The 26918-nt window shown below is 40.1% G+C and overlaps 1 protein-coding gene across 5 annotated transcripts in view; it reads right to left on the reverse strand.

Annotated features, from left to right (window-relative positions):
• Positions 1 to 26918, reverse strand: part of ripor2 (RHO family interacting cell polarization regulator 2) — a 69852-nt gene that overhangs the window by 15470 nt on the left and 27464 nt on the right. For 4 of the 5 annotated variants that reach the window (XM_008422028.2, XM_008422030.2, XM_008422027.2 and 1 more), the window contains 5 exons: positions 11628 to 11748; positions 6759 to 6914; positions 6531 to 6609; positions 6363 to 6386; positions 6199 to 6252 (listed from right to left, as the gene is read on the reverse strand). In XM_008422028.2, the coding sequence (XP_008420250.1) occupies positions 6199 to 6252; positions 6363 to 6386; positions 6531 to 6609; positions 6759 to 6914; positions 11628 to 11748 (434 nt within the window). Of the gene's footprint in view, positions 1 to 6198; positions 6253 to 6362; positions 6387 to 6530; positions 6610 to 6758; positions 6915 to 11627; positions 11749 to 12028; positions 12097 to 26918 lie in introns of those variants that run through there. The other variant, XM_008422029.2, reaches the window with a different exon arrangement.

A 26918-nucleotide genomic window follows, 5' to 3' on the forward strand; every position in this document is an offset into this window, starting at 1 on the left:
CCAGTCTGGCTCCTCCTGTCCTAATAGCTGCCATTTATTTACGACTCTTTACAAAACACAGTGTGCCGGGGAGACTTTTAAGATGGGGACCCAATCGGAGGTTCACGCTGGAAAGTTTCTGTTCGATGGGGTTTGAAAATCAAGTCAGATGATGTCAGATTTAAATCTCACACCCACGGCGATTCCAGCAGCTCCACCTCAAACCGAGCAGCCCACCAGCCTGCCCCAGAGCGGGGGCCCAGCCCGTCTGCCTGTCTGTCTGTGGTATGTGGCGAAGCAGCAGCAGCTGGAACCGGCCTCAGAACAACATCTAACCTCACACGCTGTGTTTACTCATCGTAAAGGAGATCCAGAGGCTGGAGTTGATCTGAAATGTTTCGGCGTGTCATGCTGCGCCTCATGGGTGGGAGATACGATACGGAATTAAGTTTTTCACAATATTTTGTGGTGCTAATGCGATAATTATAAAAGAGACGATAAGAACTATTTATGACTTCTGTGGCTGCACTGTACCACACACAAATATCGCTTTTGAGAAACATTCTGTGCTTTTGGGGAAAACACTCCACACAGTACACACGCATTTAATCACATTTTCAATTTTACTGATATTTACTGAATAGTGGAGAAAATGGTAAAAAATAAAAATAATTCCTACAATACAGTTTAAAAAAAAAACACACCCTTAATTGGAATTTGTTGTGAAAAAGATTAATCAAAATTCTCATCCTGATAAGAAATGAGAAAACAAGACAAATGCCCAATTACACAGGAATCCGACATATAGGCCGAATTTGCAAACCACAAATGATTTCAATCATTTTCAAAGCCATTAATGCAGTGTGAATACAAAGTTTTACAATAAATTTAAAGTGGATATTTGAGTTGTGAGCATGATTAAAATATGGATGGATGGAGTGATGAAGTGGCAGGTGGACAGACAAACTGACAGCCAGATGGGTGGATGGAGGAGAAATATTTTCATACACATATTCTTTTTCCACTTTTGTAAAAATAAAACCCGGAACTTGAAAATGCTTAAATAAAATTCAAAACTTTTCCAGCCTGTGTAGGAACCACAGGCTGGTAATGGGCTAATCATTGAGAGAAAGTTATGCTTCTTTGCAGGAAAACTGGGAAAAATGGGCTCTAACAAACCAGAGCTGATGAATAGCCATTATCCTATCATTGTTGGATAATGAAGCTGATTTTTGTCCCCAATTACAGCGGCCGCTCGCTGCCTTCGAGGACATGCGCTTGTGAAGGTCAGCCAAGCCTTCCTCCAGAGGCTGTCCATCAGCATATTGCTCTGCCTTGGGCACAGTGTACCCCAGAGAAAGTAGAAACATGAAAGGAAAAAATAATACAAACAGAGAGAGAACCGCAGACACAGACAGATGGCTCAAAATCCAACATGTCTCGTTTCAAGCCCATTCTGACAGACAGTAGTACAGATTCTCCTCTCCAAACAAGACAAACACAGGCACACCGGATCAGATGTACCTCGCGCCCTTATAAAGAACGTCCTGAAGAGGCATTCAAGATTTGGTCTCATTAGTCGTACAGGGCTTTGCATTAACAGAAAACATTAGGATTGATTAGATTTACCCAGAATCATTAAAGTGAAGCAATAATAATAATAAAAAACAGTTAAATACAGTGCTTTTTTGCAACAAACCCTAATGCATTTTATTGGGATTTTATATGGTAAACCAACAAAAAGTGGTAAATAATAGTGAAGTGAAAGGAACGAGTGAAAAATTAAATATGGTTCTTCAAAATCTAAGAATCCTTGAATCGGAAAAGTGTGTCATGCATTTGTTTTAAGCCCCTTTACGCCTATGTCCTTAAATAAATTTCAGCGCAACAACTTCAGACATCTACTTGGCAAACAGAGGAAAAAAAACAACATCAACTCAAGTACAGATGTGCTGAGAAGAGCTCATGGATTTTTTTTTTTTTTTTGAGAAAAATCATGCATAAAATGTAGAGTGACATAACTGGAAACCTACACAGATGTTCGCCTAAACTGACAGGCCAGATATAGGAGAGCATTAATCAGAGAAGCAGCCAAGAGACCCACAGTTGCTCTGGATGAGCTACAGAGATCCACCGCTCAGGTGGGAGAATCTGCCATAAGAACAGCCATCAGTTGACAGCTATGTGCTACTTTGTGTTGGTTTATCAAATAAGTTTTCAATTATGACGTGCCAAAATGTAGAAAAAGTTCATGTAATACAAATATATATGCAAGGCTCAGTAGTTGTATAACCTTAAAGGGTCATTCAATGAAAAAAAAAAATCCTTTCCATTTTGGCTGTTGACCAGCACATCTGGTAAGTGGTTATTAAGATAGATTAAATCTAAATATATGCTAAAATCAGTTCTCCTTTGAAGTGTTTTAATTACAGCTCGGAGTGCTGGAGGGAAAAAAACCCAAACAGCTTGGAGAACCAGCTGACAGTTTTGGGAACATCTTTACTAGGGAATCAGTTTTGGTCCTTGTGAGAAACAGATTAAATATATGTTAAGTAGTGTTCTTATACTGTCGACCAATTAAGTTTAACTGGGAATTTTACAGGATTGCATTTGAGCCCAATAATATCCAAATAGACTGTGTAATTTTAACAGAATCTACAGGATTTGGCTAAAAATCCTCTTAAGACGTGAACATTATTGAGAATTGCTGGATAATGGCGCACAACCACCTACATTTCATGCCCAGGAGCAAGTGATTATAAGCAGATTAAAAAGCTGCAGGCCCCACCAAACACCCGGACCCTCTCTGGGGAGCTGTGTGTGTGTGCATGTGTGTTTACGGACTACCAATCAAGATGGGGGTTAGACGGGGCAGCAGAAAATGCTCTTTATTAAAAAAAAAAAAAAAAAAATCACATGCAAAGTATTCACACTCATCTTGGGTTGAATTTGGCATGTGGTTAAGCACCGAAACACGCTCGCCCTCGGAAAAGGAGAGGGTGCCTGGCAGCTGCTCTGCTCACCTTCAGTCTGCGTCACTCATCTTTTTAATGATGCCCTGCTGATACCGCTCCACCCCCCCACACCCACACAAACACAAGCAGTGGCTACAGACTTCGTCCCATGCAGGACATTATAAAGGGAGTGTTGTGCCACCTGCCTCCTCCATGCGTGCCAATTACAGCATAGACATCTGCAGGCGACGCGGGGAACAAAAGTGCGGACTGATGTGACTCGCAAACTAACAACCCCGCTGATCGAGGATTGTTAAGTTGTCCCTCGTGGCAGCTGTTCGGCACAAAGAGACGCGGCCGAGTCTGGGCTTAAACACGTTCACACCTGAGCTCACAGCTGCCGCAGCGATGAACAGATATGTTTTTCAGAGACGAGAGAAAATGGCATATGCCGGTGCTCCGGAACTCGCGTCTCATTTTGAATCGTAAATCCACTGATTATCCAAAAGCAACATAAGTCTAACGGCATCTCTGATGCTGCTGTTGTTATCTCTGCGGTACACATCACCCTGTGCAAGTACAAAATGGAAGAAAAAATTTAATGTGGGCTAAAAAAAATATATACAAAAATACAAAAACATATGCCCCTTGTTTTTCAGTCTTTCATCTTAAAAATGTATCACAAATCTTCCATTCATGACCAGCTGAAGCACTTTCTTTCAGATAGTCAACTAAGCAGGTCTTTGTATAGCTCTGCTTTACATATCTTGGCCAAAACTGTATTTTATATACACTTTCTTGACAGAATATAAACTGTGTATTTTATTTAAATTTTTTAATAGTGATTTCTGTTCCAGAAAATAGGAACCAGTAATTTCAAGGAAAGGAAGAAAAGTTTGTGAAGCTTTTACAAACAATCCAAACAGAGTCAGTAATGAGACTGCAGAAAACATCAGTGAACATGATGCTAATATTACACCTGCGAACAAATCAGAAAAACAGCCGGAGCTAAATTTAACCTGATAGAGAGACACTGGAGGCTTCAAACCTGCATGACAAGGTAAATCAGACAATCCTTTGCTTCTCCAAATATTTGCAGCTACGTTTAAATCTATTTCTGTTCTGAGTCAGCAAGAACAGAGAGGGTGTCAAAATAAAGCTGGATTTCAAGCTGAAAGTCTGAGTCTTTGGTTGCTCAACACCATCCTGTGACATCTTCATAACGCGGAGGAAACATCGCTACGTTTTGTCACCGGTGTCAAAGAAAAGCTCAGAAAAGCTTTATGACTTTAGAGACGTGGCCTAGTACAACTTGACTGACATATTTTTTTTCATGTTCCTTTTCCCGCATTTAAAAACCTTCTCAGTCACACCTAATCCAAATTCATTACTCCTGCCTGTCCTCGGAAAAAAGGAAAAGCTTTGCATTACAAATCAGTTCAAAACACAATCTCTTTCACTGCTTTAGTCCTGTTCCACATGCTTGATTGTGGACAAAGCTGAAGTTTTCATTGTCCTAAATCTTGCGTACGGCTACCGAGGGTTAACATTCCAGGTAGATGGCTTCCTTGAATTCCCAATTTGACTTCAAAGGCCGTCTTGAAGGTAACCATAGTTACCCTCGGATCTGTGCAGTTGTTTTGACGTGTGTGCTCTGATAACCTGCTGTCAGGTCTGATTTGATGCCCAGCAAGCTATGTTGGACTACAACAGAGGATGTGGAAGAACAGTCAAAGAGACTTGCAAGATTGTAGGACCTACAATGAAAAAAAATAAAAGAAAATGCTGGAGATTACGGACCCCAACTGGGAGCCTGTGAGGAGACTACAACAAAAGGTTTAAAAAGGGAAAAACGTTTTCTTTTTCTTGTCATAAGCATTAAAACTGCAGGAAACCTAAAATCATCATCCAAACAGGAACAAAAATAATAAATAATATAAAAAGAGAGCTCTCATGGCTTTTGGTCCAATTTAAAAAAAAAAAAAAAGAATGCATTTAAGCTACCGCATTTTCCGGACTATAGAGTGCACATCACTATAATCTGCACCTACAAAAAAAAATAAACAAAAAAAAACAAACTGGAAACGTACATACATAAGCCGCACTGGGCTGTAAGCCGCTGGTATCTCCGCTGCTCTCCGTTTTCCACCTTAATAAATCAGCTATTAAGGACGCAGCCCTCCGTCTCCAACGTTGGACCACGGATTCGTTCACGCCAAGCAGCGGCTTTCGATCTGTACTGCCAGATCGACAGCCTTCAACTTTAAAGCTGCATCATATGAACTTCTTCGTGTGGTTTCCATGATGAGGGGATAAGAGTTTGAAAACATTTCTTCGTCGTGCCTGCTGCTAGCATGTGCTTGTTCTAAATGAAAATCAGCATTTTCTTTTTTGATTTCCAATTTTGACTAAAGCGCCCCTGTGTTCTTTGAAGAAAAATACACAGAAAAGCCGCACCGGGCTGTAAGCCGAATGATTCAAAGCGTGGGGGAAAAGTAGCGGCTGAAAAATACGGTATTAAAGGGCAAACATATCACAATACCTAATAAACACTTTCACATTTTAGAAAATATGGAAAGTAAAGTTTGTCGTTTTCGTTGGAGGCTGCTCTTGTAAGATCAGAGAAATGAGACAGGTGGCAAAAACAGGAATTTGTACAAAGGCCGAACGGTTTATGATTCACGAGAACTCAAGAGCAGAACCCACCGGAGGTTCACTTTGGTCAGAAGGGTGCACCGATTGCAGTTTTCTGGCCGATCACCAATCTTTAAAAAGTGTTGGAAATAGCAGGAGCTTCTTAATAGCTTAAAATGTAAATACCAAACATTTTAAGCTTGATATATAGAGCATTTTTATAACTGCTGAATGTAACATGGTCACTTGATTGTGCTATAAAATGGCACAGAAAGTCGATTTTACATAATAATCCTCTATAAAAACAACAGATTTTGACCAAAGTTCCTTGTGGATAACATACAGAAATAGCTGCACTTAAATAAAATATATCCTTTACATAAATAAGAAGTAAACCGGAAGAATTATGTTAGCTACATCATTTGGAGAGATTGAAATGTCTGTAATATGCAAAAGGTATGAAACATCTACTCCTTTTACATTTTCTGTTTTTATGAATATCTGGCTACAAGGGGGAAAAAACAACAAGGAAAAAAAAGCCAAAGCTTCAGGTCAGAACTGTTAAAACATTTTTTAAGGTACAAAGAGCCCTAAAATAATAAGAACCCACTGGGATCTCAGCAATCCTTACCTTGCTGATGTGAAACTCGAGGCGCCTCATGTACCTCTCAATGCTTTTGATTTGCTGCAGGAAGACACAGAAAGCCAACTTCACTACAACAACAATGTGGCAGCGCATAGCATTTTGATGCAAAAACGTCTCTGTGCTTTTCAACGCAACCTCCATTGGCTTACCTTGTCGAGATCATACAGCACTCCCTGGAGAATAACAACACAAAAAGTTAGGAAAAGGCGTGCATCAGACAATGAGAAAAGTCATAAAATATACATTTTTATGTTGCTTAAACCTAATATTTGCATGCAGAGTGTTAAACCACATCGACGTGTTCTCATGGGTCTCACCAGGCGAGAGTTCCTCTTCATGTCTTTCATCAGAGATGTGAGTTTATCCAGCTCCGTCTGATGAACTTCAAGGTATTCACTAAGCAGCAGGTAAAGAAACGCTTGATAAAAATCTTCACAGAAAGGAAATAGCAAATCTCTTAAACATAAACATTTATGAGATTAGTCTAAACATGCTCCCAGGTGGGAATGTTAACGACGATGAACACGAGAGTGTGAGTTACTCACTCCAAGCCTTGTTTGAGAGCCGTGTAGACCTCCTCCAGTCGTTTGGGCTGTGGCTCCCTGGAGCTGCTGCCGCCTTTATGGCCAGATAGGTGGGGCTTCTTGGGCTTCGACTGAGGCTTCTTCGGCACCGCGGAGTTCCCAATGAACGAGTTACAGCTGCAGACGCAGAAAGACGGATGATGATTTTATATTCCACCGGGTCAATGACGTTGAGAAACTCCAAAGCAAAGCTGGTGTGAATAGCGTCGTGAAAAAGCATTCGGATTAGACACTTGCATATTTCTTACCATTTACTGAGGATAACCTGAGTAAATACAACAAAAACAGTTTACAAACGATGGTTTCACTTATTTAGAGAAACTATCCAAACGGGGCTTTACCCATGTTAAAAAAACAACAGCAGCCCATTAAACTTTAATGCTGGTTGTGCCACCCTTGGCGTCAACAGTTGTCATGTAGTGTTTGTGGTGGCTGGCCGCGAGTCTTTTACATCTCTATAAAAGGTAATTGGTCCGCTTTTCTTGGAAGAATTGTTTTAATCCAGCCACACTGGAGGGTTTAAAGCATGAACAGTCTTTTTATAGTCGTCCCACAGCGTCTCAATCCAGTTCAAACTCTGCAGGGCCCCTTTCGGTGCACTTCAGAGAAAGACATGCAGGTATGGCCTTGGATCATGGCCACAAGCCGATGGCAGGTCAGTCTTCATGGTAGAGGTGTCAGAGTTCAAAACTTTTTGTCTCACCAGTCCAGTCATCATTAAGATGTTCTTTTGTCTCATGTAAATTGGGTCTTGACGTTCCTTTATTGGTCAGTACTGGTTTTCACCTCGAAACTCTCCCAACAAGCATTTTTTGCTGAGTCTCTTTCCTTATTTTTGAATTTGAACTCTGACCTTAACCTTTAGAGATACCTGTCCTGCTTTAGATACTGTTCTCGGTTCCTTTAGACCTCCTGGATGACGTGGTGGTGCATTATTTGATCCAGTTTGGCAGGTGGCAGGTTCCTCATTTTCTTTCCATACTGATAAAAACTTTGTTTCTCATCTTTTCTTGTATTTTTTTTTTTAATGGATTTAAATATGCTGCGACAGACTGACGACCTGTCCAGGGTGAACCCCGCCTCTCGCCCAGAACATTAGCTGGAGATGGGCACCAGCAACCCTCCCGAACCCACCAAGGGACAAGGGTGTAAGAAAATGGATGGATGGATTTAAATATGCTTGGCGTGGCTAATTTTTATCAAAAAATTTGAAAAGTTATCATAAGTTAATGATTTAAAGAGGTTGACAGTTAGTGTTCGTCATATGTCAAGGTTTTTTTTTAAATCAATAAATGATATAATCATTCCAAACATATTCTGTATTACATTTAATTATCTCTATCTGGTACTAAAATCTGTTTGGTAATCTGAAACTTTTTCCTTTTTGCAGAAAAAGAATACGTAACACCGTGACTCTCTTGTTAAACACGTTAACAAATCATATCTTCACCCAAGAAGCCCGGACCACCTTATCACTCCCAGGAAGCGTGTGTGAAACGGCACGTATGTGTGCCTATCTGGGAAGTCATGCGGACACGTCCTCTCTGAGCCCCCGCTACTTTTAACTGACCTCAGAAAGGCTGTCATTTATCTTGCTCCAGAGCAAAGTTACAAAACGGAGCCAATAAAGCTCAGAGCAAACTGTGACACTCGACCGTTCATCAGTCTCCTCCCCAGCGGTGGCTCACAAAGAAACCAACAACTGATTCAAAAGGAAGAAGACAACACATCTGGTACAGCTAAACACAAGTCGGGTTTAAAGGAAATGAAAACAATTGTCATTTAAATTATATCATTACAATTATCGGGATACTTGTGAATTTCTTTAAGGAATTAGATATTTATATATTTTTAAAAAGTACAATAAGAGCATTTAAACCCATTATATTTCTACGTAAAATCTCCTGACATTTAAAGTAGTTTATGGTGACATCCAATAAGGTTTCCATGGCCCACAGCATTACACATCTCCTGCCACACTAAACAACAGGTATTTCTCCACACATCATCTGCTGTAATAAAACTGACCCACTTGCAGCTCAGCCTTATTCTCACTTGAGCAACGCCCATTGTTCAAAGCAATGTGATGATAAAGTATTTCATTAAAGAAAGTTCCGCATCCTTTCATCTTTTGTGTCATTTTGTTTTTAGAAAATCTGTGATTTAATCCATCGCACCGGTTTTAAAAATAGCCAATTCAGGTTCATTTAAAATAATAACAATAATAATATTTTTTTTAAAAAAAACAGTAAAACAAGTCTGTTATTTAATAAAGTGGAAACATCATTCCACAGTTTTGTTTCATGTTTTTTATTAGTTAGTTCTAAAAGTTCCTATAACAAAAAAAAAAAAAAAAACACTGCAGACTGAACTCGATCTCCTTTTACCACAAATTATTTTTAAATTATTTAATATGGAGCGCATGTTTAGAGACACACATTTTTTTCTCTGCTCTCCCATTAATTAATTTTACGTCACACTCATTTTTGCCCCATTCGTGGTTTTTAAAAGTATCTCAGATTTAGCAAACTGCGTTCTTTCCTTCGACCAAACAATCGTCTTAGGGACACGAAAGCAACCGATTCCAGAGCTGGACGAGTTGAAACGCGAGAGTGGAAGTTCACGCGGAGCTGCCACAAATGTAGGGCAACACTGAATCAAACTGCTGTTTCGCCTTGGGGTCAGATGAGCTGCAGTGCAAAATGCTTCTTGACGGAGACACGCTTAGGAGCACGCATATGCACACATGCCACAATTTCTATGCCAACTAATACATTTGATTTCGCGCCCCTGCACAAAAAGTGCAACGTCTGTAGGATGCAAGCATGCATGAATGCCTGCGAAGCGTGATCACGTATCACGCATGAGAAGTCCGTTAGCAGCAACAGAGCCACTCGTACAGACTGCGACGCGCTGCAGCGGCATCAGAGGCCGTATCTCTGCAGCCTTCCACGTCCCTCGTTATCAGAGTGTAACTCGTCTGTCGCTGCAAGTCGCCCACACACTTGAGTCATTCCAACAAATGCCATACCATTCATTCACTGTCTGAGCAGAGAGAAAAGAGAGCAGGGGCATTTCTAAATGGGTTCTCTCAGCAGGACCAGGACAGCTGAAGACAAGTAAGCGCCGAAAAAGAAGATTGTAAAAGAGAAATCCGGAATGGAAGTGTGAATGTGCTTTATCTCTAGAAGGAGGAGTCAAAAACATCATCCTTAAAAGCCTATTGATGTGAAAACTGTAGGATCCCTGTGGGTCACTTGAATGTTTTGCAGAGATGTCAGGAATGAACAAAAATTAGACTTTTCCAGTCTCATATTTGGAAGGAAGGATGGACAATAAACTTCAAGCTTCAGGCTGACCAGGAGCATCAGTGAAAGTCTGCCGTGTTTGTTTTTCCACCATGTTCCACACTGTCCAGACAGTCTGTGATCTGTCAGGGATCTCATTGGTCAGTGCTGCAAAACTCTAAAAACCTTTAACACACAAAACTAACTGCAGGAAAAGCCCCTTTTAACGTCTCCGAACATCTGTTTCCAAGCAAAAAAAACCCAGCATATTAACTTGGCCTTAATATCCACTTCTGTGAAGCAGCAGCTTGAATTGTCGTTGCATTTAAATCAGGATCAAACGCAAAGTAATAATATTTCCCCATTTGAAAAGCATTAATGACAGAAGCAGCTCTGCGACTTCTCAACGCAGCGATCATTCAGAAGTGATGTCAGAGCAGCCAAATGACTGTTTTATACAGATTACTGACACTTCTCATCTTCTCCCACTGTGGCAGCCGTCTCCCTTGGCAGGTTTGATGCTATTCTTGAGTGCTATTCTTCTCCTCTAATGAGCCTTGGTGATGCACGTAGACACAGAATTGCAAACAGACTTGTGCCCTTAGATTTACCCCTTTTTGCATCTGCACACGTTACAAGACTTAAGAAACACGCAGTGAGCTGAAAATACCATGAGTGGGAGCAGTACGTCAGGTTTGGCTGGGATAAACCAGTAATTAGTAGTCCAGGAAGTACATCCTTGAAAAACAGCACTTTAAGTTGTTTGTAAGGACAGTTAGAATTATTGATATTAGTAGTAAAGCCAGAAGGCGTTTTCCTCTTAATACACACATTTTTTTTTTTAAATGCAGCATGCAGGAAAACCTTGTGACTCCAAAAATCATTTTAAACATTCACTTATAGCATTTCTTGTTCTAATCTTTTTAATTAACAATTAATAAAATCTTACACTTTGGTAAAGTAGCAATAATCATCATTAGTCGTGCTAAAAAATAAGGTTTGCTCTACTGTCCATGATTATCTTGGCTATATTTATGTTTGCATGCATATTTAAAACAGCTAAAGTTGACCAAACACATAATTACCTTTTAAACATAATGAGTAAAAACAATATCAACAAAATTTTAGACAGCAACCTTTAGAACTACACAGCATATTTATTTTTCTATTAGTTTTAACGTGTTCAAAACTGCAATCAGAAATGACTTGGTGACAATATTTCTATTTTAAGGTTAAAATAGTTTAATTACCATATATTTAAAATCTGAATGCATTATCATTCCCTGTTTTATCCAATATAGAGTTTAGTAAAGAAGAGGCTAATGCTCAAAGGCAGATTAAAATTATGAGAGCCTATTTAAATTGGGTTTGTGTCCAAAAAGAAACTTTTTCTGTGAGCAAAAAAGAAATACAATTAAATGGCTGTAAATCTAGCACAGCAATTGTTTCTAAACTAGCTAACCCCTGACTTGCATATCAATTTATTTCAAACATTTTTTTTTTTTAAAGCTCATATGGTGGGTTTTTGTGGGTGTTTACTTACCGAGAGCGCCGCTCCTGCAACGTGCTGAATCCAGCGAACGACTGGCTCCGTATGATCCCGTTGGGCCCTCCAGGGGAGTGGGTGCCGGCCGCCATGATCTCCGGGACGCGCGAAGACACTCCTGCGGCAGACAAAGACACGGAGTTTTAAAAAAAAAAAAACCAGACTTTTCCAGAATCAACTTTACTGTAAAGTATGAAATGCCAACTATAAATTTTTTGGTGATATTTGTAGACTGACAGGCTTCAAAAACCAAAAAACCTGCAAGGATGGAAGTATACAAGGGATGGAGAGAGGAAAGGAAGGACACAGGGCAGGAAGCAGGACACAAAGAAAGAAGGACAAGTCTGGAAACAAAAACATGTCTCCTCACTCTTATTTGATTCCATACTTTCCCCGACCTGGAAAATAGTGAAACGGTATTCTGTGCTTTTCCATATTTGTCCAGACTAAGCAGGAATCCTGAAGATAACCAGAGTGAAGTGAACATTGTGCAGCGCAGCACCAGATTAAGTGCCGTCGGTGATGCTCTCCATGTGGATGAGCAGCATTCAGCGCCTGTCCCAACACGCCTCCTTTAGGTCTCCGTCACCAAGTTTGATGCAAACAAACGTCAGCTGTTACTGTTACGCCTCAGGCAAGTTTCACAGCTTAAAGCCTTTAGTTGCTTTTCATCAGCTGTGCAGGAGCTTATATCTGAGCTAAAAGACAATATGTAGCTCACCGGACCAACATTTGTTCACAAAGTATTTCTAAAGACATTTTTTTCCTTTGGTTTGACAGTCCAATCATCTCTGTAAAAAGATTATCTAATCAGTCCCTTTTTGGAGTTGAAGCACCTTTTATCACTGTGTCTATATTTACCAGCAGCAGATTTCAATTCTATCCTTTTCTATTCTTTTTCCCTAAGGGAGAAGAAAGCAGCGTGACTGACGTGGGCACTCGGAGAGCGAGCTGAAAATAGATGGCGAAGCAACCAAATATAGCCGTCAGATAATGATGTGGCAAGGATCAGGTGCCCAAAGAGACGATGGGTCTGCCGAGACAACCAAATCACAGCTTCAGCTGGAGAGAAATGACTTTTAACGTCAAACTGTTGTGCAGGTGGCAGCAGGTGGATGTTGTAAAATCCAGATGAAGTCCAGAATGGGAGCAGGTCAACTTTTCTGGTTTGCTATAGGCACAAAAACAAGTCAAAGAAGCAGAAACAATGACGACTGCAAAGCCTTTCAAGAGTGTTCACACCCCTTGAGTATTTTTATATCGTGTTATTTCACATAACTATCTAGTCCTGAAACCTTTAGATGCATCCCTGCTCCAACTAGCCGAGACAAAATGCAGCTATGTTGCTATGCATGTTTGCATCTCTAATTGCACAACAATTTTGTTGCAACATAATGAAATCTAAACATATTCTGTGCATACTTTTCCTAGATGCTGACTTTTTTACCGTCTTTGTTTAAAACTTCAACGTCAGCAGAGGCATAAGAGCAGCTTCAGATGGTTCTTCTGCTTCTGAGAAAGTAAAGCAAGACCAAAGCTGTCACATGTTTGAAACCGTGCCCTAAGATAGCCTGGTTCGATGACAGCAATATTTCAGTTCAAACGGAACGACAAGGCGCTTTGCTTTGGAAAGAGGAAACACATGACTACCAGACCGTGGCGAGATAATCTGCAAAACGATCATTATAACTGTGCTACGAGGGGGATTATTTAAATTCATGAGGTAAATTAGAGCAGTTCAAATGTTTAAATTTATTTAGACTCTGGAAAAAAAACACTTAAAGCTCCAGAAAGAAAACTCAGCAAGTCACAAAGTGAGAGTAACTCTAACCACCAAATAATACGTAATGATTCCAGTGTCGATGGCACCGATAGGGTGAGAGCTGCAAACGTTTTGCGTGAGTCATTTCAGTCCAGAGCTGAGAGATAAGAGTCGCGGAGAGAGAGAGCAAGAGAAAGAGAGAAATTCATCAAATCTGATTAGACCCTACAACCATACCAAAGAATCCTGAGTCAGCTCTTTGTCCTGACACAGACTACATAAATCATCCCAGAGTTTCCAGTTAAACAACTTTGCAAACATGGAGGCAGCAGGAAAAACACTGGATTTTTTTTTTCAGGCTGGTTGCATCACCCCAGAGCTTCAACAAACCCTGCTTTCTCCCGCTTCTCTTTATGTCCCCAGACGAGACAGACAAGAGCCATGTGGGGGGCAGGGTGAGGCCTGCGTTATCATGCAAATGCAAGCAAACACACACACACACACACACACACACACACACGCACACACACACACACACGCACACCATCCAAGGCACTATAACTGATTGAGCCGTCCACCTGATATCGTCACATTGAGTCTGAGCGCCAGACAGAGTGAAACACAAAGACTCGACACCAAAGAAACACGAGCCAATTTGAAGTTGTAGGACAAAAAGCTAACAATGGCTAATAATAGCAGCAGGATCTCCTGAAACACAGAGGACCTCAGTGGCCGTGACGCTTCAGTTCAACCATCGTGAACCAATGGCTGTAGAAAAGAGTTTTACCCAATAGTGGATTTTATTCAGTTTGGCAGACAAATAATTTGATATTTTTAGTCACAAGGTTTTGGATAAACCATTATCATGGTACCGTTGTGCAAAATTTAATATCAATCACATCCTGTTTTGTTAGGGATTAATTAAAACCTACACTTTGCATATCAATATATTCAAAGGACTTTTAGTAAAGTATCTTCCCCCTTTCAGATTTTCTGCTTCTTGCAATTTCATTCAAATGATTTCAATTAATGAGGAAACCAATGACAAAAAGTAACATCTCTTGTGTAGAAATCTTGACCTCTTCTTCGTAGAAATTCAGTCTCAGTGAATGAGGTGACTATTTAAGACATGGTGGATTTAAGACCAGACTGCTCCAAAACCTCGATTCTTTTGTCTTTTTAAGGCATTAAAAGCTGGACTTGCTTTTCTGATTTGGACCATTGTCCTGCAGGAAACCCAAATTTTCTTGAGCTCAATGGTCAGAAAACATTCTTCAGGACTTTTTTGCTTGACTGTATAATTCAAGGTTTCATCAATTGCAAGGCTGCAAAAGCTGAAACAATAAGACGACTCATTACACTTAACACTACCACAATGTTTGTACGTCAGTGTGATGTTCTTTTTTTTTTTTTTTTTTTTTTAAGTCAGATAATACTTGTCAAAAGGTTCTACTTTAGTGTCTGCAGTCCACAAAATATTCTACCAAAAGTCTTGGTGAATATCGTGGTTTATTTACAAATGTTTTTCAACTTTGATCTCTCTAATGGACGCCATTTTTTATTCTTGTTGAAACATGAACACCGACCTTAACTCAGGTCCACAGTGCTTTAGATGTTGTGCTAAGAGCTCTGGGTAATTTGGTAGGCTGGTCACTCCTGGGAAGATTCACTCCTGTTCCATGTTTTTAAGCTGAACCCAAAGCTGACTTACCAAAAGTTAGCCATTCATTTTTTCACATAAGGCCAGGTTAGCTTGGATGGCGTTTTTTTTTTTTTTTTTTTTAACTTTTGTTTGATGAACTGAGACGTTCCAAGTGTGATGAAAAAGCAAAACCTGCAGAAATCTGTAAGGGGGCAAATACTTTACCACAAACTGTTTAACCTCTAATATTGCAATAACACCAGGCCCAAACCACCATTTGGGCCCATTTCAGTGTTTTTCTGTGCTCTGCGTTTATTTCTCTGACTTTCTGACTCAGTACAGTCTAAAATAAGAGCAGCGAGTGGGAAATGATAGCTCATCTTGTTACCTAATGCTCTCTGGCTAACAGCAGAACATGATGGACACTCTTCAGAGCACTCTCCCTGTTTCCTTTCTATTTCCTGTGTTTATAGGACGCAAAAGAAGCAAAGGTGGTATTTTATAAATACTGATGTTCCCAAATGGTACACATGATGTGTTTGAGTTTCTTATTTTTTTGGGGGGGGATATATATGTGTATAAAAAAGCAACGCTTCCACTTGAGGAAGATTTGTTTTTTTCCACAGGAAAAACCTGCCTCTAAGTGTAAGGTGGAGGCTTCTTTGTTTGGCCTACGTGCATTTCCAGGAACTCGCCCACTTTATAAAAAGATAATCATCTTTCCCCTCAGAAGCAGGGATAACATCTGTTCTTTAAATATGCTCACCATGTCTGTGGTTTAAGCACATTTCCCACATCTATAAAAGCAAAGGAAGTTTATACAAGCGGCACAATAAGCAGACAAAACGAATGTTTGTATCTCGGGACCAGGGAGAAATGTTTGGTATCAAGAGGCTGCAAACAAGGAACTGGTGGATTTCGTTTGTGACCAATTATACACGTTTGATCTTTTAATATCCACAATACCCTTGTTATTATCAGTTTATTAGCAGAATATATAAAAATCAGTCAGAAAACTTTTATTCAGCTCTCTTGACCAACTCCTTCACTCGATAAATCATGTGACTGTACACCAAATCACCTACAAGCTTCTAAAGTTTCACTTTCAAACTGTGACCAAAGGAAACGCCAAATTTCTAATCAATGTTTCAGGATGAATAAAGATTTTTTTTTCACTCATTACCTCATTTTGAGTCAATAAAAACCCTTACGCTTTGTTTTCATCTTTAAAAGCCAGATGGATCGTATTGGGGTTTATCAACAATGCTAAATGCAGCCGCCTTTCAACCCATTTATCTTTTTCCCAGCCTGAAATATACATTTGCTTTTCAGGCTTTTTAAGGCTTTCTTTCTATATCTAAGCCTTAAACTGATCAGTATGCTGAGCTCCACTTGGCAGAGGTCACCATATGACAAATACGCAATTAGTAAATGGGAGGAGGCGGTGCAGAGCAGGGAATCTGTTGCAGGACCAATTTGCTCTAAAGTCCAATAAGTAGTAATGTATTAGCCTTACCCTTGACCGTTACTTAGCTGTGTCAGGACTTGCGGACGCTGAGCTCAGAGGGTGACGAACATGCAGGATAAGTATATTGGAGTCAATAAAGAGCCTGCGGGTATGAGAAGATGAATGGGAAGCCACTGATCTTTTATAGAGAGCAATCAAACAGACACCCGAATATGAAAGGAGAGCTCAGGATCAATGTGTCGAAAAATTACCTTCATACCCGTGTTCTTAACAAATCTGTTTTTTTAATCGTTAAGCGTTTAGTAAATATTTGGATTGCATGCACTTTACATCTGGATCTGTTTTTCTTGTAAAGTGCCTTCGAATAACACCTATTAGTAAGTTAAGCTACATAAATAAACGTAATTTATTGGAAGTGTTTTGATTAATTACAGAGCAGCCAGGATCGCCTTCAATCAACAAAAAACAGAGTTTTTAAATTCTGTAGACGGCTTTAAAAACGACACTCCATTCATGTTTTTTTAAGAAGCATGGAGGCGACTCAGATATTAGTCCTAAATTCTCCAAGAGACTGTGTGACTCACTTCTTCCTCTTGGACTTTATTAAATTATTCTTCATCTCCTTATTTCCCTCATCACCCTGCTCAGCATCACATTGTGTCATTTCCTGACGGATGACAGTGAGAGCAACGCACACTTTCTGCTATTACGCATCACCACAAAAACAACCGCAGACTTCAGGGTCTTCAAATAATTTGTCTGATTATTTGCACCCTAGCATGAACAGCTGGAAAATGCTTTCAGCTTTATGCGCCGTTTCTGGCTTAGCAGTTAAATTCAAGCTCGGAGCTTTTTACTCAAGTCACCCTTACATTTGTTTAATTCTGTCACCAAAGAGTCGATGCATGTAGGCAACACTCCTAAAAGATGTTGAGCCACAGAGCAAAAGTTGTTTTTGTTTTCCAACCCGTTGGTTGGAGCGTTCGATATTAAAATCAACCACAAGTTTCATTGTACGTGTTGGGATTTTAGGTGGCAGAGCAACACAAAATGGTGGATGCTTGTAAAAAGTTACAAAAATTGCACCATATTTGTATCCACCCCCTTACTTTGATGGCCCAAAATAAAATCCATTAAATGGAGAACATCCGTTTGTATAAATCCAGCAGTTCTACGAAGACCTCAGAGATTTGTTAGCGAACATTACTAACAAAGGCCAAATATCAAAGCAGAAGGTCAGGGAGGAAGTTGTGGAGAAGTTTAAAGAAAAGTTAAGTTACAAAACAATATATCAGACTTTGACCATCAGAGATTCAATCCATCATTTTAAAATAAGAGGAAAAGCTGCAAACTGACCAGAGCATGGCCATTCACCTAAACTAACAAGCTGGGAAAGGAAAACATTGATCAGAGGAGCAACCAAGATGTCCACAGTAACTCTGGAAGAGCTGCAGAGATGCACAGCTCGGGTGGGAGAATCTGCAGATAAAATATTAGACCTTACTTCCTGATTCTGGGCTTTGTGGAAGAATGACAAAAAGAAAAAAAAAGTTGAATGAAAGCCACAAGGGGTTAATTTGCTTCAACCTGCCACAAATTCTGCAGGGGAGACAGTAAAGATGTGGAAGAAAGTCAGAGGAAACAAAAATTCAAGCGACAGTACATTCCCACTGTGAAGGATGGTTGTGGCAGCATCATGCTATGGGGTTGCTTTTCGTCAGCTGCAGCATGGAAGCTGGTCAGAGTTGATGGGATGATAAACACAGAGCAATCCTGGAAGAAAACCTGCAAAAGACCTGAGACTGGGCTGAAAGTTTCCTTCAGAGAGAAACTCTGACATGAAACAAGCTTCCAGCCTTCCGCTTTCAGAGAGATTTGAATCTCATGAGTTATAGAAGAAGTTCGGCAAATTTGCAAAACAGGCGGCAGCTCAGCTTCGGTATCATTGTGTATAATCCCTGCATGTAAACAAACCCTGCTGCTCTCCTAAATGATTCCCTCTAATGATCCCATTAATCATTGTACGTTTTCCTCTGCCGCTGAACGTTAGCGCGCTAAACAAACCCTTACATGTGGCTGACAGCCTCCCACCCCTGTTCGCCCTCCTCATTCAAACTCAAACAACTGCGCACAGCTCAACTCACAATTATAACTCCTGTAAAAAATTCCCACAGTGTGCGTTTCAAAGTGTGAGCTGTTCCAAAACAAAACAAAAACAGCGTCAGCCCACAGCCCATGTTAACAAGAGAAGGCTAATTCTTAACGTCTGTATAAATTAAACTCACCATGGCAACAGCAGACAAAATGGGATGAAGTGAGTTACGCAAGGCATCGCTCATGAGCCAACTCCAGAGAAGTAGGACACACACACACTCGTGTTACAGGGCTGGGGTGTTTTAAGCACTAAATATTGACTTGTACAAAAAAAAAAAAAAAAATGTTTTTCAATATTCTAAAGTTTACAGATGCTCAGCTGAATCTCTACAAAGTCACGACAAGCTTATGGTAAATGATTTTCTTTCTTTTTTTTTTCTCAACTTTGTGCACTTGCCATGAAATGATGTGATCGTACAAGTGAGAAAATATTAGACATTAAAGCAGGGAGGAGATAATTAAAGGTCTTATGCAAAAGAGAAGAGGCTGAGTATGAATATGCAGCAGCAGCACTGAGGGAGATAATCAAGCAGTTTGCAACCGAACAAATCCGAGTGATTGAGGCGATGATACGTATCCAGGTACCACTCAAAATGAGATAATGCATTCCAGCGAAGACGGAAAAGCCGCCAGGGTACGCGCACAAGTGAAGCTATAACTAATTACATGTTTATGTGAACTGGATCTGAATAGAAGCTGAAACTGTCTACCAGCCCAGAGCCAAAACGTGCAATGCTGCCGCTGCCTCTTTCTGATTTTCATTTCCTCTGATCGTCTTCATGAAATGAAAGGTCTGCGTCGCCTGGGAGAGCGCCTTTAGGTTGCTCTCAAAATACCTGCACGCGCTTTGAAAAAGTATTTCCAACCTTGCAAGTTTTTTTTTTTTTTTGTCACACTTAAAAGTTTTGAATCAAACTAATTTTAATATCAGGGAAATATAACCAACTACATACAAAAGTAGTTTTCAAATTATGATTTCCTTTACTGAGGGGAAACAAACTATCCAAAACAACCACCTCAAAATTGACAGTTATTACCCTGCGGGGTAATAACTGGTTTTGCTATACAGGCAATTAATCTTTTAGAATCGCACTAAAGGAGCTTTATCCCACACTTATTTGCAGAATTATCTTTATTTGTCCCATTGGAGGCCAGAATCTTAATCAGGTTCTCTTATTTAAGCCCAGACTTTGAATAGGCCACTCCAAAACTTCACATTCTGTTGATCCTCCTGTGCTTTTGATCATTGTCCTGCTGCATAACTTAAATGCAATTAAGCTGAAGGTCACAAGCCGATAACTGAACGGTTTGAGATTTTTTAACCCATTTCTTGTTACCTTTAAGTGATTTCTTGATTCTACACATCAGGCAATAATGAAAACATTGCGTGGATATTGAAACTGAACCAAAGCTTTATGGTTAATTCATGACTTAATAAGGAGGGCAGGCATATTTTCACATACGGCAGAGTTGATGAGAATAGTTTTCCTCCTTTTATAAGCAAAATCATCACTTGGACACATTTGAATTCTCTGCATTGCCAAGATACAGACTCAAACTTGTACAGCCACAACAGTCACTCAGCTTTAATCCTCCTTTCATCACATTAACCTTCATACAGTCTTGGAGAGAACACGTTTTGAATTCAGATCGCCTGCAGGTAAAGCACATGACGCTGATAAATCTGCAGAGCACCCAGAAACACAAGCACATTTCTGCTTATGGAGAACCACCAGAGCAAAGAGACGAGAGAGGCACAATGCAAATGGGAATTGACTATCCTACAGGGCAGAAGGCTCATGATATTGCTTCTTAATCAAATTTGAGATTTGCTCATTTAGAGCTACTTTTGCAGAGCAAAATGATTTTGAGAACAGAGAGCCTCGCTGTGTTCTAGCGCCTGGATAAAGCATGCGTCCCTCCCGTGGACAGCGCTTTTATTCATCCTTAGTGGAAAGGTTTCTCATAAATGGCAAAAAGACAGGAAGGAAAATTCTTTAAGACGACAGTGTGGAGGAAATAATGTGTGAGGCGAAGATGAAACACCTTTAATAATAGAGTTCAGCTTTCACAGCGAGCAAACAGCGAACATGCACCCAACTGAGAGGAAGTCAGATGAGTCTTATTCCAGTTTCTGCAACAAGCCAATGACGTAACAAAGGTATAGGGAGCACTATTCTATTGCTGTGGGACAACTATCGGCATATTTCTTTAGCAAGGATGTTTCCGCCAGCTAAAGAAAAAAGTAAAAGAGTAAAAAATACAAAAGTTACAATAACAAGGTTCATAATCTTGGCCACCGAAAGCTTATTATTTTCACTCGTTTGAGTTTGTAAAAGAAAAATGTGGCAAAAAGCCCAATAAAATTTCTAATTTTAAGGTTCTAACGATGTAATTAGTGAATTTCATATTTGCTTAATCCATCAAAATTAAGTTTTTTCCCCCGCTTTCGAGGAAGTAATATTAATGACTTATGCTCCAATGTCTCAGTTTAGTGCAGCTGTGAGGAAAGCAGAATTGTTTTAGTTCCAAGTTATTTTTTTCATTGGTTAACGGTAAATTTAATTACAGTGAGAAGAATGTTTTATTTCAGACTGAAAAAAGAAGCTAAAATAATTAGTCTGGTTTTTACAATTACCGACTAGTTTATTTCATATTTTATGAAAATCACCCGATTTTGAGAATAAACTTATACTAACCATTCATAATGCGTCACATTTGTTAAAAGAAAAAAACTCTCAGCCTACTGGATTAATAGAAATTGTTCAAATTATATTTTTAGAGGAGAAATGCAAAAATGTCTGAACCTCAAATCCACGTCACCACCGGTCAGACTGACTGCATCTCCATCTCAGATGACCCTAAACTTTCCTCTTACCAAATGCGTCAGTCTTTATATCTCAAATCTTCTGTTTTTTCTCGCCAATTTGCTAACGAGATGCCGTACTTCATCAAAACATCCAGCAACACTTCAGACCTGTTGTAAATGACAACCCCCAACTTACAACCAGTGATTTTTCTTTCTGGCAAGAACGGTTATTAATGACGGAAATGAGTGATGATATCACAGCTCAGAGCACACAGTTTCTAAGTGGACGCCAAGACAAAGCTTGACAGATTTTATAACAAAGGACTGATTGATGAATTTGCTTCAGGTAGTGAAGTTAGTAATAAAACACAAACCTGTCTATACAGGATCTTAAAGTTTTAAAATCCTAACGGTAGCCTGTCAAATAGCAGGTTCCTAATTTGGGGTTGCACAATATTAACACGACACATAACTGCCGTTCTGCTGCTGGAAACTGTGACGATAAAGACGAGCACCTCACCTTTTCTAGCGTCTTTTTCTTTGACAAATATTAAATAATGTGCGTCAGTCACTAAATATCAGCTGTGGGAATTAAAGACACCTCACAGTCCCTCCCACTGGTCAAATATATAACATTAACCAAATATTCTAGACAATTATGATTCGGTACATTGTGAAGCTTAAATATATATGTCACACCTTTCGAATACCGAGTCAAAACATGAATCTGTCTGTCATGTAAAAGAGACAACATGGCAGATTATGAGTCTATGAACTCCAGCCACTGTTATCTGATCTTCCTCTAGCCATCGGTGTGTAAAATGCGTCACCTTGGTTAAAGAGGTGCTGTAAACCCAACCCAGTGATGGTAGCGAGTTCCCACAAACATTGAACATTGATTTGAACGGCATTTATGTCCTTCCTACAATAAACACGTTTTACACTAAGAATTGGGAATTTATTTTGTTCAATAATTCAGCTAAGGAGGAACTTAAAAGAGGTGTGTGTTGTTTTAAAAGTGGCGTTACAGAATCTGAATGACCGGAGTGATGAGATGTAAACGCGTCTGTTTGTGTCTGATTTTAGACCAGAACCATCTAAAACATGTACTTATCGTGTATAAAGTTTCTACAACAAACTGAAAATCAGGCGTTTTGCTTTGGCTGACTTTTAAACAAGGTGTTGTGATATGAATAAAAATTTGATTTTAATGACATAACCTAATGACTCCAGCTTACTTTTTTTTTTTTTTTTCTTTTTGGACCAGAAATAATCCTAGAATCCTGACCCAGAGAGACTGCTCTGATTTCTGGTTCCTCCCTGGCGATCCTTAAACAAGCACAGCTTTATCACGTCAACGCTGAAAACAAGCCGGACAGAATAAATAATAAGAGGAATCATCTGACTGTCGCTTTACTTAAACACAAACCGGGGAGCCGAATGTGCTGCGGTGGGAATGTTGTAAAAACAATCTTCCTTCTGTGAGCGTCTGCACGTCCGAGGAGAAATCAGCTCCATCACATGAAGTCTGAGATAAAATCGAATTTTCTAAAAATGGGGTAGAGGGGGGAAGAGCATGCTGGCAGCGTCCTGATTTAACCCCGCTTCATCTCCTCATCACCTCTGTCACATGTTCTCACATTCTCCTCTGCAGTCAATGCCTAATAAAAGCCAAATCTTATTCCTCGCCACTCCAGAAACTTTTCTAGCAGTTCAAAGGCCTCTGAAGCTCCTCCTGACCCCGACGGGAGCGTAAGAGTGGTCAGACTTCCTCTCTTGTCATCGAGATGTGATTATAGTCACTCTGTTCTAATTATAGGTCATCTGGATCCTCGTGGGGCAGAGAGAGGGAAAAAAAAATTAGGGTCAGGATACAAAGTGGCATTTAAATGGACAGATGACCGGATTAAGTCAGGCGTGTCTGGACTGAAGTTACATTCAGGCAGCTGTCATTGACATTTCAGCGGCGGAGAGCAGCATGTAATGTCGTTTGAGAACTGAAACCCGTACCGTCATCAAGGCCATCTACCCAATAAGAAATTTCTTTTTAAATCACATTCATGCTTTAGCAGCAACAGAGGAGGAGGGTTTGAGTTACGTGGATACAACAAGTTTCCAGTATATAATTTTTTTTCTTTCTTCTAATACGAATTAAAAGCTGAAACAAATGATGCAATGTCAGGATATCTTTGCAAACAAAAAACTAACTAGGACGGAAGCAGTCGCTTTTGCTTTTTTCAAGCCCCCAAGCCTGCAAAGTATTCACAGATTACAAAAAACTAAATTGTGTATGAAGATGACATTTCAGACAATTTGTGTTTGTAACGTTTTAGAAGTCGGCTTATAGTTTGGCCAAGATTTATAAGCAAATGTTGTTGCTGTTTCTTTAAATGATATATAAAAAAAACAAAACTTATCTTTCTTTACTTAATGTCTAAACAATGTATGACGCTGCGATAACTTTGTTTCATTGTATCTTGGACATGAATTTTCCCTTACCTAAGGCGATCCCGTTATTGATTTACTGAATTTGTCAGTAAATTGTCCGGTAAGCATGAGAACCAGCCGTTTTGTTCGGTTCGTTTTATGTGACGGATGAAAAAATGACCAGCGCCGGAATGCAGGCGCCACGTAAACAGGCCTGCGCCGGTTGTTTCGGCTTCATTTGTGATTTTTAGAGGTAAAAGATAACATTCTCCTCGCTGACAGCAGCTACTGTGATAGCGACGGCTTTCACAGCAAACTGAGCATGAAATAAAAGCCAAAAAAATCCATAAATGGATGGTTTGAAAATGACATCATGCTTCTGATTTTACGTTTTTGTAGTTTTAAACAACGAAACGAGGCACAGCTATGTAAACCCTACTGATCAATTTGAGCATTTCTGATGTTTCTCGGTCAAACGTACCAACCCGTAAGCTCCCGCTCTCCAGCTATATTTATTTCATAGGAGTGCAACACATCCCAGCAGCAGCATCACTCTGGGTGTAATTTCCAAACTGGTCATGGTGGATTAATGTTCTGCTCATTCCTCCTGTAGCCTTGACGAAGCCATTACCATAATCCTAACTGCACAACAACAATTTACAAAGCTTCTGAATGCCGAAAAGGAAAATAAAAAGAAAATCGCGATAAAACTAAAAATCATCTCTCCCTGGCAGAGAAATCCACTGGAGGATACAGCTGTGCCCCTCTGCATCAACTCCAGTTTCACTGTTACATGTTTCAGCTGGAGACCATTAGGCGGCTCGGTGCAAAGGCTCAGCAGGGAGAAGAGCCATGAAATATGTCTTGAAGCTCTTCTAATACAGCCACTTACGAAGCACTAGAAATTAAACATTTAACAACTAAAGTACACTCGAGATTGAGGGGCCTTAGAAGTGCAGCGGCTGTCTGATACCAGCAGAGGAAGCATTTTTCAGTTTTTTTTATGTGAATCTAAATATTAAAAAAGTTTTAAAAAAAAGAAAAAAACAGACTGAGGGGGGAAACTGAGTCAGTGAATAATGATAAGGATGAAAAATGTAAAAGGTTTTCCATGCTATATCATTACCATCTGTCTCTCCACACATCTGCTCACCCTACGAGACAAACTCACTGTTCAGATGAAAACCGGAGACAAGACGACGAATGAAATCTTTTTCAAACGGGACCTACTTTATCTCTCTTCTAATCATGTCATTCCGTTGCCTCAATTTAAAATCCTGATCCGTTATATTTTAATTGTTGAGCATCTTGTAAAAGTAGCCATACGGCTACGGCTTTTGTGGTTTGTCCCTTGAACAACCACAAAACTTCAGTCTATTTCATTTGGATTGTGCACAATAGAGCAACATTGGATACAGTGGATTATACTGAGCTGTTAACAGTATAATCCACTGACTTCACAGCTTCTCAGAGCTGTGAAGTCCATAATCTGAACATGGAAAGAGTTTCACACAACTGGACACCAATTAACACGCCCAAACTGACAGGTTAGACAAGGAGATTATAATCAGAGAAGCAGCCAAGAGGCCTATAGTAAAGGTGGAGGAGCTGCAGAGATCCATAGCTCAGGTGGGGAAATCTGATGACAAAACATTATGGTACACTCCACAATTCTGGCCTTTATGGAAGAATGAAAACAAAAGCATTTTTGAAAGAAATATGTTGTAAGATATATAGAATGAATTACTGCAAATATATTATTTCCATGAAAAAAAAAAAACAGTGGCAGCATCATGCTGTGGGATTTTTTTTTTTGAGCATGAGCAGAAAATCTGGTCAAATTTGATGAAAAGGTGCATTAAGTGAAATACAGAGGCAACAGAAGCCTTGAAACTGAGGTCCACCTTCCAGCAGGACGTCGATCATTAAAACAAATTTTTTATGCAACATTTCAAGTGTGTAGAAATAAAGACAACATGCTAGAAAATGTATTTCCAATACCTTAAGAAATATCCTTGATATTGGTTTCAAAGCTCGTTTAGTAGTGGTTTAAGTGGCGCTCTTAGCAGCGTCTTAAGATAACGACGATTTTGTTGAGAAAACCAAACTTTAAAACTACTCTACTAACAGCAGGAACGGCCGTTCTAACCCCACTCTACTATTGCACAATGCCATGAAAACACATCCGTCATCCAGGACGCTCGTGCCCTTTATTTTGCACGAGCGTCACGGTGGCAGGAGGCTGGAGCCGAGAGAGAAACGTTGACGGCTCATGTCCGACTTATTGCCAGCAACCACGGGGAAAACCATCCAGACGGCTGCAGCTGGATGTGTCACCAATCTGCCGCCCTGCCACCAAAACAAAGCAGCAGACATAAAGGGATCATGACACACAGATGGGGACCCACAGCGAATCCTCTATCTGCTGGACTCCGCAGAGACAGAGCACCACATACCAAAACAGATTATGAGCTTATGACCCTATACGCTTATGGCAGCCATAACGCAGCCGCAACTCCCTGGCAGTATTTCAAACATCGCAGCTCACTCATGATATCAAGTTCATCTGTATGGCACAGTCGGAGCTGATGATTAAGGGGAAAGCGTTTTCACATTTGTGCGCAAACAAGGAATGTTGTGCCGATCTGCTCGGAGACAGCGAGAGGCAGGGTGAGGATAGGTTCAAACTCCCTTCCATAAATTCTTCGCCTGTATCTATGGAGGAGTTTGGAGACAGGACGGGGAGGGGAAGGCAGGGAGGAAAACAGATGGGAAGGGAATAGAGAAAGATCCAGGGAGAGGGATGGAGAGAGAGAAATGTGGAGTGGGACAGAAAAGTAAAGCGAGAAAGATGGAAAACCCACGAGAGAAATGAGCAAGTGCTCGTGGCAGTAGATGTCCCTCAGAAACTCGCATTCGCCCGCTAGCAGGACGTTAACTCTACTGTTCATCATTCCTCATAAAGCACTGCTTCTTACTTATTCAACACCCACAAATCCAAGCAAACAGATGGTTTCTGTGTTTAT

The sequence above is a fragment of the Poecilia reticulata genome, linkage group LG11, assembly GCF_000633615.1.
Source record: "Poecilia reticulata strain Guanapo linkage group LG11, Guppy_female_1.0+MT, whole genome shotgun sequence".
Lineage (NCBI taxonomy): Eukaryota > Metazoa > Chordata > Actinopteri > Cyprinodontiformes > Poeciliidae > Poecilia > Poecilia reticulata.